Raw genomic sequence first — 22,054 nt, 5'->3', positions numbered from 1 at the left:
CATTCTAACTGGTGTGAGATGGTATCTCATTGTGGTTTTGATTTGCATTTCTCTGATGGCCAGTGATGGTGAGCATTTTTTCATGTGTTTTTTGGCTGCATAAATGTCTTCTTTTGAGAAGTGTCTGTTCATGTCCTTCGCCCACTTTTTGATGGGGTTGTTTGTTTTTTTCTTGTAAATTTGTTGGAGTTCATTGTAGATTCTGGATATTAGCCCTTTGTCAGATGAGTAGGTTGCGAAAATTTTCTCCCATTTTGTAGGTTGCCTGTTCACTCTGATGGTAGTTTCCTTTGCTGTGCAGAAGCTCTTTAGTTTAATTAGATCCCATTTGTCAATTTTGGCTTTTGTTGCCATTGCTTTTGGTGTTTTAGACATGAAGTCCTTGCCCATGCCTATGTCCTGAATGGTAATGCCTAGGTTTTCTTCTAGGGTTTTTATGGTTTTAGGTCTAACATTTAAGTCTTTAATCCATCTTGAATTGATTTTTGTATAAGGTGTAAGGAAGGGATCCAGTTTCAGCTTTCTACATATGGCTAGCCAATTTTCCCAGCACCATTTATTAAATAGGGAATCCTTTCCCCATTTCTTGTTTTTGTCAGGTTTGTCAAAGATCAGATACTTGTAGATATGTGGCATTATTTCTGAGGGCTCTGTTCTGTTCCATTGATCTATATCTCTGTTTTGGTACCAGTACCATGCTGTTTTGGTTACTGTAGCCTTGTAGTATAGTTTGAAGTCAGGTAGTGTGATGCCTCCAGCTTTGTTCTTTTGGCTTAGGATTGACTTGGCGATGCAGGCTCTTTTTTGGTTCCATATGAACTTTAAAGTAGTTTTTTCCAATTCTGTGAAGAAAGTCATTGGTAGCTTGATGGGGATGGCATTGAATCTGTAAATTACCTTGGGAAGGATGGCCATTTTCATGATATTGATTCTTCCTACCCATGAGCATGGAATGTTCTTCCATTTGTTTGTATCCTCTTTTATTTCCTTGAGCAGTGGTTTGTAGTTCTCCTTGAAGAAGTCTTTCACATCCCTTGTAAGTTGGATTCCTAGGTATTTTATTCTCTTTGAAGCAATTGTGAATGGGAGTTCACTCATGATTTGGCTCTCTGTTTGTCTGTTATTGATGTATAAGAATGCTTGTGATTTTTGCACATTGATTTTGTATCCTGAGACTTTGCTGAAGTTGCTTATCAGCTTAAGGAGATTTTGGGCTGAGACAATGGGGTTTTCTAGATATACTATCATGTCATCTGCAAACAGGGACAATTTGACTTCCTCTTTTCCTAATTGAATACCCTTGATTTCCTTCTCCTGCCTAATTGCCCTGGCCAGAACTTCCAACACTAGGCAGTTATTATCCAAGGGGCTTATCTTTTCTTTTTTTAATATATAAGAGAAAAAAATTAAGGGATGAGAAGAACCTAATATTTATGAAGAACAAGCTAGTTTTACTTGAATCTGTAGGCTATGTAGTTTGCTTGCATAATCTTACTTATTTAGAAAAATACATTATTATGCTGCATTTTACAGATGAAAAAATAGTGCCTCCAAAAGGTTAGACAACTTTTCTAGCTCTACAATAACAAATTATGGTGACAAATCAAAGGAGCCCTACGTGAGCCAGTTTAGAAGATATGTATAAGCAGGTCTCAGTTGTGCTTATTCATCCAAGTTCTCAATCTATAATAGTCTGGGTCTTTTTACACTTATCTTCTAAATATGTCTATCTTATTCCTAGTTCCAACCTGTACTCACCTCCAGCTCTTAGCAGTTATTCCCAATCCTCTAAATCTCCAGTTCTACCATTAATTTAGATTGTACCTTCCTGCCCCAACCTTAGATCCCTTAATTCCCTTCTCAAATATTTACCAAGCATCTACTATATGCCAGACTAGACATGAATGCACATACCAATTTCTGCTTAGATATTTCAGTGTACTAGTTAGACAATTACAACAAAAATAACATGGTAATAATTGAACACTTACTATGTGCCATGCTCTATTTGAAGCACTTTATATGTATTAACTCATTTAATTCTCACAACCCTATGAGGTAGATACTGTTTTCTCCTTATTTTACAGATAGAAATGTAGGCATACAGAATTTAAGTAATTGGTCCAAATTGTGATAAAGAGAAGCACAGGGACTATAAGAGCACAGAAGAAGGACTCCTAATCAAACCCCAGGGGTCAGTATAGAGAAGGCCCCTAGAGAAATTAGAAAAAGCCTGAGTAGAATCTTGAAACCTGAGTATGAATTAGTCAGGTGCAGAATGGGGCAAGGATATTGCGGGCAGAGGGAACATCATGTACAAAGCCACAAAGTGAGCCTTGCATATTTATGGAACTGAAAGTAATTTAGTATGGTGGGAGTGTAGGGTATATGTGAGCCGCTGAGTGGCAGGAGATAAGGCTAGAAAATGCTATAGAGACAGCCTCTTGAAAAAGTCTTGTATGCTTTTCTAAATTATATTCATTACAAAGGCCAAGCATTCCTAGTCTTGGGGACTTGAATCCGTGAAAGGGGTCCTTGAGGGGTGTCTCATGAATCCATATTATTTCCTCAGTCATTTTTCAACCAGTGGTTAGTAAAAGCATATCTATCATTACATGGAGCTCTTTGGAATTCCTCACTGAAAAAAGTTATGCATCACTGTTAAGGGAGTTTGGGAACCCTGTGAAGGATTTTTTAAATTAAAATTTTTATTGAGATGATTGTAGATTTATATGGAGTCCTACGAAATAATATGGAGAGATCACTGGAAAACTTTGCAGTTTCCTCCATGGTAACATTTTGGACAAGCTATAGTATATCATGGCCAGGATATTGACACTGACATTGATAAAATCCACCAATCTTGTTCAGATTTCCCAGTTTTACTTGTACTCATCTATGTGTATAAAGTTCTATTCCAACACCACAAAGATCCTTCCTATTCTTTTTAACCACTCCCATCTCCTTTCAACCCCATTCCTCATTCCTAACCTCTCTCTGCCTTCCATTTCTAGAGTTTTATCCTTTCAAAAATGTTACATAAATGGAATCACAGAGTATATAACCTTTTGGGATTGGCTTCTTTCTTTTTTTTCTTTTCTCAGTTCAGTTCCTTGGAAAGTCATCCAAGTTGTGTGTATCAATAGGTCATTCATTTGTTTTTTTTTTTTGAGACAGAGTCTTGCTCTGTTGCCCAGGCTGGAGTGGAGTGGTGCGATCTCGGCTCACTGCAACCTCCACCTCCCGGGTTCAAGCGATTCTCCTGCCTCAGCCTCCTGAGTAGCTGGGATTACAGACATGCACAACCGCGCCTGGCTAATTTTTGTATTTTTAGTAGAGACGGGGTTTCACCATGTTGGTCAGGCTGGTCTTGAACTCCTGACCTCAAGATCTGCCTGCCTCGGCCTCCCAAAGTGCTGGGATTATAGGCATGAGCCACCGTGTCTGGCTGGGCATTCCTTTTTATTGCTGAGTCATGTACCATTGTACATAAGTACTGGAGTTTAACCATTCACTTGTTGAAGAATATATGAGCTGCTTCCAGTTTTGGGTATTACAAATAAACTTCTGTGAACATTTATGTACAGGTTTTTGTGTGGGCCTGTGAAGGATTTTATTCAGAGGGCTATCTAGTCAGATTTGAATTTTATTTTATTTTTTTGAGACAAGGTCTTGCTCTGTCACCTAGGCTGGAGTGCAGTGGTACGATCATAGTTTACTGCAACTTCAAACTTCTGGGCTCAAGGGATCCTCCTGCCTCAGCCTCCTGAGCAGCTGGGACTACAAGTGCATGACACCATACCCAGCTAATTTTTAAAGTTTTATTTTGTAGAGACAGGATCTTGCTTTGTTGCCCAGGCTGATCTTGAACTCCTGGCTCAAGTGATCCTCCTGCCTCAGTCTCTCAAAGTATTGGGATTACAGGCATGCGCCACTGTGCCTGGCCCAGATTTGAATTTTAGAAAAATTGTACTCACTGTTTGGTAGAGGATGAGTTTGAAAGAAACTAGAACAGAGACAGGGAGAATAGTGGGGAAACTGTTGTAACCCAGGCAAGAGATGTAGAAGCCTGAACTGCTTTGGCATAGAGGTATCGCCCTTAGAAATCAGATCAGGCTTGTGCAGGGGAGGGAGCAGGGCTAAGGAGCCTGGGCTGCCAGGAGGCTCAGGCAGACTTCATTCTGGATAGTCTCCTTTCAGGGAGGACACTCTGCTACCCCAGCTGAGAAAGGCGTCCTGTAAGGAAGGGCTGCTCTTCAGCTGCAGGAAGAGAGTCAGAACCTGGTTCCTAGAATGATCATCTTGACTGCAACATTGTTTAGTAGATGCTGTTGGTTATCTTCTCCCAAGAAAAGACAAAGAGGGGCCAGTTATCTTTCTTTTATTGTCTGAGTGGAGGGTTATATGGGGCAGAAAGATAATGAGAAGCTCTCTCCTAGTTCATGTCTCTTTTGGAGCCCAGGAATGTGTTCTCTTTTAACCAGCCAGCAAGAGGCCTGGGAGGTTTGAGTCTGTCCTCTTATTACTATGGAAACTGGAATCCACATTGTTTTTACCCCATGCAGTGGTGTGCCTGGTTCCTCAGTGTTTATATTTTCAAGGCTTTTATCATTGTGCTCTTAGAGCTGCTGTGATTGGGACTGATTGTTGGAACCAGCCTTACTGATTGAACCCAGAAGGGTATAATCTTAGAGGGTCCACTGATAGGTTGGACATGCCCCCAGGCGTTGTCCTTTATCTGGGTAAGTCCTTGGGTGCCCACTCCAACACTTTCAGAAAACTTTTCCCAGCAGAAAGCCATTTGAGTTGTCTGTAATTATTTTTTTGGCTATCTCAGACCCTGATGAGTGCTGGCTAGGACACAAGAATGTTTGGGTCAGGCGCCAGTCAGATAATTTGGGGTAGCTTTTGAACAAGTGTGTATTGATTTAATTCTTCTGGGGCTGTCTTTCTTCTTGGAAGCTTTAGTACATAAAGACCTGTGGTATGTGGGACTCCAAACCTGGGATAGCAAATCTTTGAAATCAGTATGCAGCTTCAGTTGTCTCTAGACCAGATATTGTGCTGCCCAGCACTGGGCTAGACACAGGGGAACACCAGAAGAATCAAAGACTCTCTTTGCTATTGTTGGGAAGGTAAGACTTCAGGGCCAGGCTCAGTGGCTCATGCCTGTAATCCCAGCACTTTGGGAGGCTGAAGTGGTGGATTGCTTGAGCCCAGGGGTTCAAGACCAGACTGGGCAACATAGTGAAACCTCATCTCCACAAAAAATACAAAAATTAGCCGAGCACAGTGGTGCATGCCTGTGGTCTCAGCTATTTGGGAGACTGAGCCTGGGAGGTAGAAGCTGCAGTGAGCCATGATCTTGCCACTGCAGTCCAGCCTGGGTGACAGAGTGAGACCCTGTCTCATAAATAAATAAATAAATAAATAAATAAAATAAAGTCTTCCAGGTTAAGCAGAGACTAGAAAACTGACGGATGAACAACTAACATTTGTATAGAGCTTTACTGTTTTTCAAAAGACTTGACTGATTTTTCAGGTAAGAACATTAATCCTTAGGAGTAGTCAATGTATAGGAAAGTTGGAATTCAAAGACCCATATTTGCTACCTCTGCAATTCAATACATATTTCAATAATTAGGGATTGGGGAAAAAGGGGATCCTGGAGGCCAGAGAAGCGTGTGTTATTGTTTGATTTCCCAGTGCCTTTGCCTAGTTCAGCTAGTTCAGTCATCAGCAAAAGCTGCTTGAAAGTGTTAAATAAGTGTTGAAATGGGTATTCCAGCATGTGAACACTGATCTGGGAGTTAGTCAGACAATTTCAATTCAGTCAGGAAGGTCATAGAAACAAAAGGGCAGGCAAATAGGCTGTCTACCAGGAGTCTGAAGCCTTATGGAAAACCAAGGAGTGGGCAAAGGGTGTCATAACAGTTGGACAGCTCCTGCATCAGAAGCCCATGTTATTGAGGTCAAGGCCTGTTTGGTGGTGACTAGCTGTAGGGATTAGCCATTTTCGTCTGGAAGGAGGCTTCTTGTGAGATCAAAATTTGAAGAAAAGAATGCTTAGAGGAGGAGGAGGGTGGAAATGGGACACAAGAAGGAGTAGCTGAGTGCACCCTGGAGGAGAGATAGCCAGAGACTTCTCTTCTAGCAGATGATTAGGTTTAGCAGAAGCATATTATTTTTCCCTTTTTGCTCCTCCCAGCATGGTGTACCAGAGACTCAGTTCTCCTTCTCTAGTGATTCTTAAACTTTATATTTAAGTTCTAATGAGAAAGAGGTTTTTGGCTAGTTTGTTTCAGAGGGTTGAACATTAAAGAATTTAAGGCAAAGCAAGGATGTTGTATTTTACCCTGTTTGGGGAATGGTTCAAGCCCAGATAGAGTTTCTTGTATTTGTCATTAATAGACAAAAAACCCTTGATGGAACCCCTGCTTCCTCACCCCACAGCCCTTGCGTTGTTGCCTTGGAAAGTAAGAGTTAGTAATGCCAGGGAGCCCTGTTGCATAGGCTGATCCAGATCACTCAACTATAGCCTTGCCATAGGACGTGGTATAGGAAGTTAGTGTGGCTTCTAATCTGGTTCTGCCACTTCTTTGCTGGCCGACCTAGGGCAAAACAACCCATTTTATGGCCTCAATTTTCTTCTCCAGGTGTTAAAAGAGCAATGGCCCTTGAGGCCCTCCAAATTCCCTTCAATTGTGCCATTTAGAGTCTGAGTATAATAATGTGATCTCAACATCCATTATTCCCATTCTATGCCAGGAGTTTTTGTAAAATCGGTATTGACTTCTTGATCTTCTATTTTTTTTTTTTTTTGAGACAGGGTCTTGCTCTGTTGCTGAGGCTGGAGTACAGTGACATGCTCACAGCTGTCTGCAGCCTTGACCTCCCAGGCCCAAGAAATCCTCTCATCCCAGCCTCCCTAGTAGCTGGCACCATAGGTGTGTGCCACCACTCCCAGCTAATTTTTGTATTTTTTATAGAGATGGAGTTTCCCTATATTGCCCAGGCTGGTCTTGAACTCCCAGGCTCAGGTGATCCTTAGCCTCCCAAAGTGCTGGGATTACAGGCCTAAGCCACCATGCCTGGCCTGAATTCCTGATCTTTTAATAAGTCAAGTTGTGTGAGATGCTGTGCTCCTTGCCTTTGGACTTTCTTTGTTTGGGTTGCCCTTCCTTCTTCTCCCATTCTCTTCTACCTGTTTTTCAGTAGTAACTCCTGCTTGTGTGGTCTCTTGCCCCTTGCCATATTTTACTTTGTAATTCATATACTGTGCTCATTCTCCTAGTACTTTTTGTGTGTGCAGAGGATGGTGTTTATTCATCTCTTTTTGAATTTGTTCATTCAACAAGTTTTTCTGTGCATTTGTTTGTTCATTCAACAAATGTTCATTGAAGTCTAACTGTTGTCCTAGGGACTAAGCTAGGTGCTAGCAGCCAGGATTCAGCCATGAACAAGACAGCCATGGTTCCTGCCACTATGGAGCTTTCAATTTAGTGGAGAAGATGGACATTGAGCAAATTATCACAGAAATAATTACTGTTGTGAAAAGAGCTGTAAGTGAAAAATATAGGTTGTTTTGAGAATGTATAATGTGGGCCTAAGCCAGTTTGGGAGGGAGAATGAGTCAGGATCTTTGAAGAAAAGATATTTAAGTGGAGATCAGCAGCATGAGTCAGAATTTGCAGGTTAAGAAAGAAGTAAGAGCCTTCCATACAGAAAGAATTCTGAGTGGTTCTTGACCTGGGCTGTAGTCTAGTGTCACCACGTATAAGGGAGTATATGGAGCACCTGGACATATCATGCATGTCTGGTGGGAGTATAAAGTGATATGCCTACTTTAGAAAACAGTTTGACAGTTACTTGAAATGTTAAACATACTTTTATTGTGTAAACGCATCAGTTCCACCCTAGATATTTGCTCAAGAAAAATGAAAACATAGGTTCACACAAAGACTTGTACATGAATACTCATAATAGCTTTATTTGTAAAATAGCCAAAAACTGATGAGTGGAGAAACAAGTGGTGGTATAGCCATTCAATGGAATACTACTCAGCAGCAAAATGGAACAAACTACTGATTCACGTGACAACATGGTTGAATCTCAAATCTTGCTGAGTAAAAGAAGCTAGGCACAAAAGAGTACATATTGATGATTCCATTTAATTTGAAATTCTAGAACAGGCAAAACTAGTTTATAGTGATAGAAGTTGGATCAGTGGTTGTGTGGGGAGGGAGAATGAGGATTGGCAGGGAAGGACTAAGTAGGAATATTCTGGGGTGATGGAAAGGTTCTGCATCTTGATTGGGGTGGTGGTTACACAGGTATGTATGTTTGTCCAACACATTTAACAGTACATTAAAAATGAGGGCATTTTATTATGTGTAACTGTACCTTAAAAATATTCATGCCTCATTTTTATAAGGGTCAAAAACAGGCAAAACTCGTCTATGATGATACAAGTCAGAATGTGGTTACTATGGGGTATGGTTACTCATGGTAGTATTGACTGGAAAGTGGCAAGAAGGGTGGAGCCTTCCTGGAAATGTTCTATATTTTTTATTTCAGTGGTAGTTACATGAACATATAGATTACATAAAAATTGAATATATATAATATAAAAATGTATATTTAAAATTGTCTATATATTTACTTATGTACTTTACGGTATGTGTCTCTATTAAAGAAAAAATAAAACCCTAAAAAACCCAGCTTATGCCTGGCCCCACCCAGAGAGATACTGATTTAATTGGTCTGGGGTAGGGCCTGGGCATCAGCAATTTAAGAGCTCCTTAAGTGATTCTGCTATGCAGCCAGGGTTGAGAACTACTGCTGTATGTGGAAAGGCTGAGGAGGGAAGAAATGGTGTGTAAAGAAGGATCATAAAAAGCAGGAGTTTCACTTCTCTTTTATTTTTAAAAATTTTAATTAAAAAAATTTATTATTATTATTTTTTACTGCTCCTTGTGCAGCAGGGCTACCCCATAAGCAGTGTGCCCAGAGTAGTCAGGAGTTTCACTTCTAATATGAAGTTATAGAAAAAAAAGCAGGAGTTACTGGAGATGAAATCAGAAAGATGGCAGGTGTCAGATCATTCTGGGCCTTGCAGGCCACATTAAGAAATTTTAACTTTATCTTAAGAATAATGAGAAATTTTTGAAAGATTATAAGCAGAGAGTGACTAGGTTGGATATTCAGCTAGTATACACTAGCACCGCCTATAGCTAGCATTTCTGCTGATTGGTCATTAAGTATTTAGATTATCTCCTCTGGGAGAGGCATGCTGTGTGGAGGGTAAGATTTGGAATAGTTAAGGAATATTGAATTAGGATTGGTGATTGATTAAATGTGGGGAGTGAAGGAGAGTGAGATGTCAAGGCTTCTGACATAAGCACTTGGAAATGTAGGAAGGTTAGGGAAAAAATGAATTTAGAATTGGAACTTAACTAGTTCAAGTGCCTGAGAGACATCCATGTGATGTCTACTAGGTAGATGAGTTCTGTGGGTTTCTGTAGGTCCTAAGTGAAACTTGAACCAGAAACATAATTTTAGGACTTGGTAATAGTAATTTCTTTAAATAGTAACTGAAGGTATGAGAAGAGGTAAAATCACTTTAGGAAAGAGTGTAGTAAGAAGAGAGCCCAGAATTTAGAAAAAAATTCTGACATTTAAAATTCATGTAGAAGTCTGGGCGCAGTGGCTCATGCCTGTAATTCCAACACTATGAGAGGCTAAGGCAGGAGGATTGCTTGAACTCAAAAGGCAGAGGCTGCAGTGAACCATGATCATGCAATTGCACTTCAATCTGGGTGACAGAGCAAGACCCTGTCTCCAAAAAAAAAAAAAAAAAAAAAGTCAGAGAGGAGAAACCTACCTTGCAAATTAGGGAAAGCGAAGATTTATTCATTCATTCAGCAAATTCTCTATTGAATACCTAGTATGTGTCAGGCACTGTACGAGTCCCTTGGGATACTGCAGTGAGCAAAAAAGCAACTGCTCTCGTGGACCTTACTTTTAGTGGAGGGAGATAGATGATAAGCAAACCAAGGAATAAATATATCATGTGTCAGGTGTAATCAAATGCTATGAAAAATGAGAATCACAAGCTGTGTCCTCAGATATCTTCAAATAACTATAGTTATAAACTGACTGAGGTAAGGCCATATGAGGTGCAAAGTCAGAATTGCTGGTGGAACTCAGAAGTATATCTCATTGCATTGCTCAACATGGACCTGTATATATAGTTGATGCCATGGATTATTATTATTATTATTATTATTATTATTGTTATTATTATTTTTGAGACAGATTCTTGCTCTGTTGCCCAGGCTGGAGTGCAGTGGCGTGGTCTTGGCTCACTGCAGCCTCCACCCCCGGGGTTCAAGCGGTTCTCCTGCCTCAGCCTCCTGAGTAGTTGGGATTACAGGCGCCCGCCACCACGCCCGGCTAATTTTTTTGTATTTTTAGTAGATACGGGGTTTCACCATGTTGGCCAGGCTGGTCTCAAACTCCTGACCTCGTGATCCACCTGCCTCAGCCTCCCAAAGTGCTGAGATTACAAGGGTGAGTCACTGCGCCTGGCCTATTATTATTATTAATGTTGAGACAGGGTCTTGCTTTGTCACCAAGGCTGGAGTGCAGTGTCATGATCATGGCTGACACAGCCTGAAACTCCTGGACTCGAGCAGTCCTCCATTTCAGCCTCCCAAGTGGCTGGGAATACAGGTGCACACCAGCACACTGGGCTAATTAAAACATTTTTTTTCTTCCTTTGTAGAGATGAGATCTCACTGTGTGGACCAGGCTGATTTTGAACTCTTGGCCTCATGTGATCTTCCTACCTTGGCCCCCAAAGTGCTGAAATTACAGGCATGAGCCACCAAGCCTGGCCAATGGATTAATTTTTTTTTTTTAGACGAAGTCTCACTCTGTCGCCAGGCTGGAGTGCAGTGGCTCAGTCTTGACTCACTGCAACCTCCACCTTCCGGGTTCAAGCGATTCTCCTGCCTCAGCCTTCCAAGTAGCTGGGACTACAGGCGTGTGCCACCATGCCCAGCTAATTTTTGTATTTTTAGTAGAGACAGGGTGTCACCATGTTGGCCAGGATGGTCTCGATCTCTTGACCTCATGATCCGCCCATCTCGGCCTCCCAAGATGCTGGAATTACAGGCTTGAGCCACTGCTCCCAGCTGATTAATTTTTGATGAGCGACCTCAGGGAGAGAAGTGAGCTTGGTCAAAATTCAGAGCTTAGAAGCTGGGTGCAGTGGCAAAAGCCTGTAATCCTAGCTATTTGGGAGGCTGAGGCAGGAGGATTGCTTGAGCCAGGAGTTTGAAACCAGCCTGGGCAACATAACAAGACCCCCCTCTCAAAAAGAAAAAGGAAGTTAGAGCTTAGAATCTGTAGTGATTTGTGTTAGTGTTGCTTGGGCAGCTGAAACCAGTGCCAGTTTTGTCCAGAAGAAAAGATCTTTTGAATTCCTGCCCCCTGCTGAGAAGAGCTGGTCCTCTTCTTGGATATGAGGGCGAGTGGTTCTAACAGGCGTAGGAATGTCTCTCAGATAGGCTGAGTTTTGCCTAGCCTAGGGGTATGACTCCTCTTTCTGTGGCTAGGCCTGCTGTATGCCTCAGCTGAGATGTTATATTTTACTGGGGACCTTTCTTGGATAACTCCAGGTCTCAAACCTGTTCCTTTTTTAAGACTTCACATTTCCATAGTCAGGCGCGGTGGCTCACACCTGTAATTCCAGCACTTTGGGAGACTGAGGCGGGTGGATCACCTCAGGTCAGGAGTTTGAGACCAGCCTGGCCAACATGGTGAAACGCTGTCTCTACTAAAAATACAAAAATTAGCCAGGCGTGGCAGTGGAGGCTGAGGCAGGAGAATCGTTTGAACCCGGGAGGCAGAGGTTGCAGTGAGTCGAGATCAAGCTATTGCACTCCAGCCTGGGCCTGGGCGACAAGAGCAAAACTCCGTCTGAAAAAAAAAAAAAAAAGACTTTACATTTCTGGCCAGAGCATCCATCCCTTACTCCTCCCTCACCTCATCCCCATTCTAGGCCCCATGCTAGTTTATCTCTTGAACTTCATGGTCCTTGGCCAAATTTGAAAATCTTCCCAGGGCTAGTATTCTCAAGTCTTAGTCTTTCGATCCCTTTCCAAGAATGAGGGTGGATTCTAATCCCATCAAGAGTAGCTGCAGAATTTGCTAGTCCTGGCTGAGGAATAAGAGGTGAAGTGGGAGAAATTCTTCTTACTGATGGGGTCCCTGCTGGTAAAACTTAGCAATTTCAAATTCGTCCTATAGGGATGAATTACTGTTTAGTGACGAGAAACAGAAAGTGGTTGGGAAAGTTGAAGCATTAGATGGAGAATGGATATTGGTGGTGGGAATTGGTGGGTTGTATTCAAGAATTCCCTTGACTTTTCGGGAGATACGGTTTTTTAATTAATTAATTCACACATTCTTCATTCATTCATTCATTTAGCCAGCACATACTGATTTCATACTTGACAGGGTAGATGTTAGTGGTAATATTATAATGGGCCCTGGGGGATAGAGTGAGTCAAGCTTGGTTCTTACCACTTGGATGTGGTATGTGAACAACTTATAACATGAGAATTAATATAACAGAGCTATGCACAAAGTGCTTTGGAGCATAGAACAGTGAACAGTGAATGATTAGCTCTGCCTGGAGAAAGGTGAGGAGATTTGGGCAGGAGGGAAAGGACTTTGTGGTTTTTTCTGCCAATAGCTGTCAAAGTGTAGTCTTCAGACCATGGCGGGTGGCAGCAAGGCCTTTTCAGGACATCCAGAAGATCAAAGCCATTTCATAATAATATATTATTTGCCTTAAAAAAACTATGTATACCTTTGTACTGATGTTGCAAAAACAGTGGTAGGTAAAACTGCTGGCACCTTAACACAAATCAAACCAGTGGCACTGAACTACTAGTAATGACTGTATTCCTCACCTCCACACAGTCAGTTAAAAAAAATAAAAGTTTTCAACAAAGAAGTAGAAATCATTAATTTTATTGAATTGCATCCCATGAGTTCATGCCTTTTAGTATTCTGTGTGATGAAATATAAGTATGCATAAAGCATTTCTGCTGCATGTAGAAGTTTGATGGTTATCTCAAGGAAAGCACTTGTGCAATTGAGTTGTAAGCTGACATACCTCTTTTTTTTCAGGCAGCACTATCATTACTTGAAAGGATACTTGATAGATAACTATGGTTATTCAGTATTTGGCAGACATTTTCTTGTAAATAAATGAAATGCGTCTTCTGCTTTAAGGAAAACAACTGGTAGTATTTGTTGCCAATGATAAAATTCCAGCTTTTAAGTGAAAACTGGATTTTAGAAAACTTGTATCTGTCACTGTGAAATTGACAGTTTTCCTGGATTAAAAGCTTTTCTGATGAAATCAGTGGTGATATTAATAATTGTGGCTATTTTGATATTATATAAATGAAAGTGTCAACATTTGGAAACTCTGCACTAACTCCTAACCAATAGTTTCCAAATGACAAGTGCATCATGTTACAAAGTCATACATGTATAAAAGATCCATTCAAAGTGTAAGATAGACCAATGGATTTTAATGTTAGAGGGTACAAAAAGTTTATTCGTATAGTTTGGGATTTCACATTGCAACTAACCTTCAAGAAACCTACTGCTTGTTGAGTTTGGGTATAGTCTCGTATAAGGTATCCACAATAGTCTGACTAGTAAAATATTCCTGTCTTTTCCAACTGCATATCTATGTTTTGATCTTCAGTCAAAACAACACATCACAATAGGTTGAATGTAGCTATAAGATTATATCTGTCTTCTATTAAGCCAGACATTTAAAAGATTTGCAAAAATGTACGACAATTCTACCCTTCTCGAGATTTTTTCAGAAAACAATTATTTTCCATAAAAATATTATTTACATTAATATGTAAGAGATTTATTATTGTTCTAAAATAAATTAATGAGAGCCTGGAGAGCAGTAGCAGCCTGGCTGTCATCACCATGTCCCTGAAAGGTGATTTTTTTTTGGAGACAGGGTCTCACTGTTGCCCAGGCTGTAGTGCAGTGGTGCAATCACAGCTCATTGCAGCCTCAACATCCTGCACTCAAGTGATCCTCCTCCTTCAGCCTCCTGAGTAGCTGGGACTGCAGGCATGCACCACTATGCTCGGCTTTTGTAGAGATGGGGTCTCACTGTGTTGCCCAGACAGATTTTGAATTCCTGGGCTCAAGCAAGGCCTCAGCCTCCCAAAGTGCTGGGATTATAGGTAGTGAGCCACTGTACCTGGCCCTGCAGGCTGATTTTGATAGTGTTGCAGAAGATGTGAGGAAGCTGAAAACAAGACCAGATGAGGAAGGACTGAAACAACTCCATGGGCTTTAGAAACAAACTATAACTGAGGACATTAATATTGAGTGTCCAGGAATGCTAGATTTAAAAGGCAAAGCCAAATGAGAAGCATTGAATTTCCAAAATGGGATATCAAAGGACAATGTGATGAGTACATATATATATATATATATATATATATTTTTTTTTTTTTAGACAGAGTCTTGCTCTGTTGCCTAGGCTGGAGTGCAATGGCACCATCTCCGCTCTCTGCAACCTCCGCCTCCCGGGTTCAAGCGATTATTCTGCCTCAGTCTCCTGAGTAGCTGGGATTACAGGTGTGCCCCACCACGCCTGGCTAATTTTCGTATTTTTTAGTAGAGATAGGGTTTCTCCATGTTGGTCATGCTGGTCTTGAACTCCTGACCTTGTGATCCGCCTGCCTCGGCCTCCTAAGATGCTGGGATTACAGGCGTGAGCCACTGCGCCTGGCCAAATACCTGTATTTCTAAGCAAAGGAGCTGATAGAAAAAGATTGAATTTAGGATAAAGCATAGGAGAAAATTGTCCTTTGAAAGCCATCATACTGGTATCATGACCTAACATTTAGAGAGGGAAATGCACTTTTAACTCTATGTATCATCTACATTTTTGCTATTAGCATGAATTGTAATAATTAGGAGTATATTGAAACTACCTAGTTAACTAAACTGTGGTTACTTAAACTAGGTGTCTGTAAAAGTTCTTTTAGAAAAGTGTCTTATATTTTATTTTTATAGATTTAGGGGGTACAAATGCAGTTTTGTTACATGGATATATTGTGTATTGGTGAAGCCTGGGCTTTTAGTGTACCTAGTGTATCCATCACCCAAATAGGGTACATTGTATCCAAAAGGTAGTTTCTTGTCCCTTACCGTCCTCCCCCACTGCTGGCAACTTTTCGAAGTCTCCACTGCCTCCAGGGACTCTCCATGTCCCCCTATACACATTGTTTGGCTTCTACTTGTAGGTGGGAATATGTGGTGTTTGATTTTCTGTTTCTCAGTTGTTTCACTTCAGATAGCGGCCTCCAGTTCCATCCACGTTGCTGCAAAAGACATGATTTCATTCGTCTTTTATGGCTGAGTAGTATTGTGTGTGTGTGTGTGTATATGTGTGTGTGTATAAAAATAATATTTTCTTTATGCAGTCATCCACTGATGGATACTAAAGTTGATTCTGTGTCTTGCTATTGTGAATAGTGCTGCAACAGACATGAGTGGTGGCTATCTCTTTATATAATGATTTCTTACCCTTTGGCTAGCTGCCTAATTTTGGTTCTTTGGGAGATCTCCATACTGTTTTTCATAGAGGTTGTTCTGGTGCATTCCCCTAACAGTGTATGAGTATTCCGTTTTCTCTGCATCCTCACCAACATCTGTTGTTTATTGACTTTTTAGAAAAGTCTTGCTCTGGGAGTGTGTATACAAAGACTTTAACAATTGTTTGTTCTTTTGGCTTATCTGTTCTACAGTGAGTTTAGTGTTACTTGTTTAGTGTTAATCTGTTTTGATTATTAAGAAGAGATAAAATGAATTAATAACTAAATAAAAATTTGTGTTTTACTTTCCTTTTTTAATTCAAAATTTTATGGAAATTTTATTTGAAATGCTCTGATCTATACCTTATGAAACATATTATCGATCTAGAAAAAATCTTACTGAGGCAGTTTGCAAAAGTTTTATGTTGCTAAATATTCATTAATGCAATGTAGGTAATTAAATTTTAACTTTTATTTTGAGTTTAGGGATACAAGTATAGGTTTGCTACATAACTAAGCTTCTGATATGAGGTTTGTTGCACAGATTATTTCATCACCCAGGTATTAATCCTAGTACCCATCAGTTATTTTTCCTCATCCTCTTCCTCCTCCCACCCTCCACCCTCCGAAACACCCCAGTGTGTGTTGTTTCCTTCTGTGTGTCCATGTGTTCTCATCATTTAGCTCCTACTTAGAAGTGAGAACATGTGTTATTTGGTTTTCTGTTCCTGTGTTCTTTTGCTAAGGATAATGGCCTCCATCTCCATTCATGTCCCTGCAAAGGACATGATCTCGTTCTTTTTTATGGCTGCATCTGTTTTACTTTCTAATATGGTAAATATTAAACAGTTCTTTGTAATTAAAAGATGTTATGCATATAAAAGGGTCCTGAGACCAAAAAGTTTAAAAACATATGCCTATGCTATTTTCTTTGCCTAGAACTCTTCTGTTTTTTCTCTAGAGAAATCCTACACATAGTTGTAGAGTTAATATTTAGGTGTTCATTTTAAAAAAACATTTACTGAGCATCTTATCAAGAACCTGGCTTTTTGTTGCTGTTGGGGACATGGTACCAATCCCTTATGGAGATCACAGTCTGGTGGGAAGACGCATTAAACCCAGTATGTTGAATGTTACCAGTGATAGCATATAAATGTTGTGGGAGTACAGGCTGCTGTCAGAGTCTTGCAAAGAGCCACTTTCCCGTTCACCTGGAACATATGACTGGTCAGGTTGATTGGATTATACCTCCTATATTTGGTTCTTCATAGTCAGACAGGGAAAGTGGCCGAAGTTAAAAGAAGATGGGAACTGTTTACTTGCTGCTCTGGAGGTAAAGAAGGATACTACAAATGTATTAAATGTCAGCCTATACCAGGCCCTCTGCTGGATGTTTTAACAAATGTGATTTTATTTTTAAAAAGTCTGTGCAGCAGATTATTATCCTTATTTTGCAAATGAGAAATTGGAGGCTCAAATAAATTGACTTGTCCAATATCTTATGGTTTGTGATTGGTGAAGATGGGATTTTGATAGTGTTCTAAGTCCCGGCTTTTTCACTGTAGTTATATGTTGCTAAATGGATGGCTCTTTGAAGGTATTTCCAGATGGTTGTGGGAAACCTTGCCAGATTGGAATGCGTAAGAGAAGGTAGGAAAGGTCTCAGGAAGAACAGAGAGACAGCTTAGGACGTGCTTGGTTGAAGGAGTTATTTGTGAGTTTTGGCTGACATGGTTTTTCTGTACAGGATTCAGTGACCATAGGGGAATCAAGCTTTTGTACTCCCTAACCCTCAATCCCTTTAATCCTTCTCCATGTCAGCTGATGCTGGCAGCAAAGGTCACCTGTCTGTCTTAGGTTACAAACCAGAGGCTGGGTATTTGAAGCCCAAACTTCTTGGATCTTGTAGGTTTTTGGGAAAGGTGCTGGTTAATTGACCTCAGGCCAGTGGTGCAGCCTGGAGGCCCCAAACCCTAGAGCTTGGTAAACTATTTCCATTATTTTAAAAAGCCTATTCGAAGTTTTGCTTTACGTAGGATATGTGTGGATACAGGCTAATGAAAAGATTGGATTTATGTGTGTGGATACAGGTTAATGAAAAGATTGGATTTCTTTCTTTCTTTAATTCTTTTTTTTTGAGACAGGGTCTCACTGTGTTGCCCAGGCTGGAGTTCGGTGGCACAAACATGGATCACTGCAGCCTCAACCTCGTGGGCTCAAGCGATCCTCCTACCTCAGCCTCCTGAGTAGCTGGGACCACAGGTGTGTGCCATCATGCCTGGCTAATTTTTTAAATTTTTGTAAAGACAGGGTTTCACCATGTTGCCCAGGCTAGTCTTTAACTCCTGGGCTCAAGGGAACTCCCACCTCAGCCTCCCAAAGTGCTGGGATTACAGGTGTGAGCCACTACACCCAGCCTTGGATTTCTTTCTTTTAGGTCAATCCAATATGATTTAGGTATGCTACCTATGATATTCTAGAACAGGGTTCAACAAACTATGGCCTGTGGGCCAAATCCAGTTTACTGCCTGCTTTTATAAATAAAGTTTTATTAGAACACATTCAAGCTCATTCACTTATATTTTGTCTATGGATGCTTTTGTGCTACAATGGCAGAGTTAAGTTGTGCAACAGAGACTATATGGCTGACAAATCCTAAGTTGTTTACTATCTGGCTGTTTACAGAAAAATTTGCTGATCCTTAATTATGATCCTTTCTATCATGGCACTTAGCACATAGTGTTTTAATTGCTTGTCTCTCCCACTTTTGTAATTAGCCTTCTGAGAGAAAAATGAGATATGATTCATGTTTTTATGCCCCATGCTGATCATAGGGCCTGATATATGAAGAACATTCAATAAATGTTTAAATGGGCATATCATGGGCTGATGAAAAAGCTCTAATATGCAATTATATATGTTTTTGTTGGTGAAGTAGTAGAGAAACAATACCTTAATCTTTGGGTGTATTCTGCTCTCTCCCTAAGTTCCCACTACCCCTTCATCCCACTCCCCAATTTAGCAGAACAAATGTAGAGAGAAATGTTTGTGCAGAGATATTTCTTTTTGTATGCATACTGTTCATCATACTTTTTTTCTTTTATCAAACCATTGCAGGCTGGGTGTGGTGGCCCATGCCTGTAATCCCAGCACTTTGGGAGGCCGAGGTGGGCGGATCACTTGAGGTCAGGACTTCAAGACTGGCCTGGCCAACATGGTGAAACCCCGTCTCTACTAAAAATACAAAAAATTAGCTGGGCATGGTGGTGCATGCCTGTAATCCCAGCTACTCGGAAGGCTGAGGCAGGAGAATTGCTTGAGTCCAGGGAGCGAAGGTTGCAGTGAGCAGAGATCATGTCACTACACTCAAACCTGGGCAACAGGGTGAGACTCTGTCTCAAAAAACAAACAAACAAACAAAAAACCAAAAAAAACCCACCCATTTCTTCAATGTTCTTCTTGCCCGTATTATCACCTGTGGCTTCTAAAAGATGAAAGCAACCCAATGCCAGCTATCTGGTCACCCTAGCAAAAAGGCAGTGGTGAAGATGGAATTTTGAAGTGCTGGCCTGGGAGTCAGCAGACTTGGGCTCTCACTGTGGCTCTTTAGCTGCCTTTGACTTTGGCACATCACTTAACATTGGTGAGCTTCAATGTTCAACATACTTCTATTGAATCACATCTGGAACACTTTAAAATTTAATATTTACACTCCTCCCTTATTTTGAAAAGGATTTGAGTGACTAGCAAGAGGTAGAGAGGTGACCTGTCTAGTCTTATCACTGTCTTTGGCTGGTAGACAAGTAGATGATTAAATGGATTAGGGTATTTTAGGTCTTTGATTAGTACCTTCTAAAAGGCATCACAACCACAGCCTCTTCACCCTGTCCTTACTTTCTGTCCTGTGACAGCTTCTTCTATTGCCTAGGAAGTCAAGCTCTATCTTCTTTGAGGGTCATCTGAAGAGTATTTTGCCAAGGAAGTAGTTGTCAAGATCCAGGTCAAAAGGAAAGAGGAATTTTAGCATCTAGGAATTGGAAGAAATACTAGAAACTTCAGCCAAAATACCTTTTTCAAATAGTGACCTTGAGGCCTGAGGAAGAGAAATGACCTCCCTAGATCACATGGTAGAGCTAAGCCTAGATTTCGGGCTCTTTCTATTGTGTGCGTCATTCAGACTAGGTGTTTTCCAGGCTTGTAAGAGAGGACTAGGTGTCACAGAAAGAGCTAAGGTGGCCTAGGCTCTTGTGCTGGTTTTACTGCTACATGGACATGTAATGGTAGGCAGAAGAAACCGTATCCCAGACCACCTAAGGTGTTGTATCAGATGAGCTCAGGGCCTTCAGATATCTAAAAAATATTTGCCTGATATAACTGTCTGTGGGAAGGCATGAGATGTGAGTTTCCTCAGTCAATGGCTGACCTTATATATATCAGCACTGACAAAATGAACAAAAAGGAAAATTACACATTATTTGGGCACTGGGACTAATTGGCTGTTGTTCTGTTTCCAGAAAGATTATGCTGATTTACATTTGTGTATTTGGCTGATTAAAAATAATAACTCAATTGAATATGTATTTCTTTGATTACTAATGAGGCCAGATTTTTTCTTGTGTTCATTGGCTATTTATGTTTTCTCTCACTTGTGAGTTACTGATTCACGTTCTTGTCTAGATCCCAGTATACTCCCAGTCCTATGCAAGACTTCCCTGCCAAGAAACTATTAGGGTGATAAAGCATTGTCCTTGTGGGGGAGCTCAGCATTTTCTTGGGGAGACAGTTAAAGTCTAGATGAAACACCTCTGTCACTGTACAAATAGCCAGTTAAGTGCCTACATGAGGAGTCAGATGCTAGAAGCTAAGGATGCTGACACAGGTGGGTGATAGGTTCTGGGTGGCAGCTCTGAGTAATTTTGTCTCTTGCTTTTCTTACACAGAGTTTTGCCGAATTGACAAGCCCCTGTGTCACAGTGAGGATGAGAAACTCAGCTTCGAGGCAGTCCGTAACATCCACAAGCTGATGGACGATGATGCCAATGGTGATGTGGATGTGGAAGAAAGTGATGAGGTGAGTGCTCCCATCCTGCTATGGCTCTCTTTTCTTCCTGTGTGAATTAGTCTTTGAAAGCTGCTTAGACAGGCTCTTCCCTGTGGAGAGATGTTCTCTGCTGGCTTGTTCTTTAGGAACTCATCCCTATCAGGGAAGGGGGCTCCCAGAAGAGCAGCCCTCCAGGAGTCAGCCTGTCAGAGTGTAGGCTTTATGCCTGTATCTGTGCCTGGGCTGGCTGCCCCCTGCCTACTGGCTAGTTGTATAACACTGACTAAGCTGTGTTGTTTGGGAGGGAGAGAGATCCCTGAGGCTGGTCTCTATGGTTTCCTTGGATCCTTCTTGCAATCCTGCTATAGATGGAGGGCATCAGTCTGTTCTCAGCCCTGTGTTGGCATGAGGGATAGAAGATAAGACACCCAGATCCTGCCCTCTGGGAGTTTATACTCTATTTGGGAAGAAGAAACAAACTGTTTTAGAAAGATCATTCTGAATTCCAGGTTGAAGTTTTTGGGAGCCAGTTGAGTGGTCTAGATAGTAAGAGTTAGAGGAGTCTCTAAATAGAAAAAAGCTCTATTGTTGTTTCATCTTTTGGCATTATTGTACCTGTGGCTCAGCAGATCCCAGAGTATAAGGTCATTATGTGTGAAAAGATTTAAAAGTTTCTTCATTTAAAGCTCAACATATACCAGTAGTTTGGTGAAGCTACCAAGTTATGCCAAATCTTCAATAGTGATGTAGTTATATCACGATGGGGGAGATAACCCCACTCTCTCTTTCCTGCCAGGCTACCTTTGAGTTTTGAGTTCAATTTTGGATCCCACATTGTCAGAAGGATTTGGAACAGTGAGGGCCTATACAGAGAGGAGTGACATGAGTGATGAAGGGTTTGGAAAGTATGAAACAGAGCATTCAACACAATTATGTTTATTAAGCGTCTATGTACCATGCACTGTGCTAGGCGTGGAGATGGGACTGTAAATAAAACAGATACAGTCTGTCTTTATATAACTTAAAGTCTAGTGAAGAGACTTTAGCCTGGAGAAGAGGAGACTCAGTTAATATAATTTCTATCTTTAAATACATAAGAAGTAAATAAATCAGACTTAAGTAATAATGATAGTAAAGTGAAAACCATGATACTAGCTCTCATTGATTGAACTCTTACCTTATGCCAGTCACAGTGTTAAGCTTTTTGCATAGTTACTCTTTTAACTTCAACAGATTTATGAAGTTGGTATTATTACTAGGGTATGGAGGCTTAGAAAGGTTAAGCATTTTCTTCAGGGACACAGTGAATATCAGCGCAGATCTGATTTCAAAGCCCATGCTCTTAAGTACTGCT

The 22,054-nt window shown here is 40.8% G+C and overlaps 1 protein-coding gene and 1 pseudogene across 2 annotated transcripts in view; both read left to right on the top strand.

Moving 5' to 3' along the window:
* Positions 1–22,054, top strand: part of STIM1 (stromal interaction molecule 1) — a 231,508-nt gene that overhangs the window by 92,041 nt on the left and 117,413 nt on the right. For both annotated transcript variants that reach the window (XM_002822174.4, XM_009246755.4), the window contains exon 2: positions 20,600–20,730. In XM_002822174.4, the coding sequence (XP_002822220.2) occupies positions 20,600–20,730 (131 nt within the window). The remainder of the gene's footprint in view (positions 1–20,599; positions 20,731–22,054) is intronic.
* On the top strand, positions 8,292–14,898 carry LOC103891866 (acyl-CoA-binding domain-containing protein 7-like; annotated as a pseudogene).

Source organism: Pongo abelii, chromosome 9 (genome assembly GCF_028885655.2).
Source record: "Pongo abelii isolate AG06213 chromosome 9, NHGRI_mPonAbe1-v2.0_pri, whole genome shotgun sequence".
NCBI classification, from domain to species: Eukaryota; Metazoa; Chordata; class Mammalia; order Primates; family Hominidae; genus Pongo; species Pongo abelii.
Note: the sequence above shows the minus strand (reverse complement) of the source record. Positions and strands in the feature narration are given on the sequence as shown.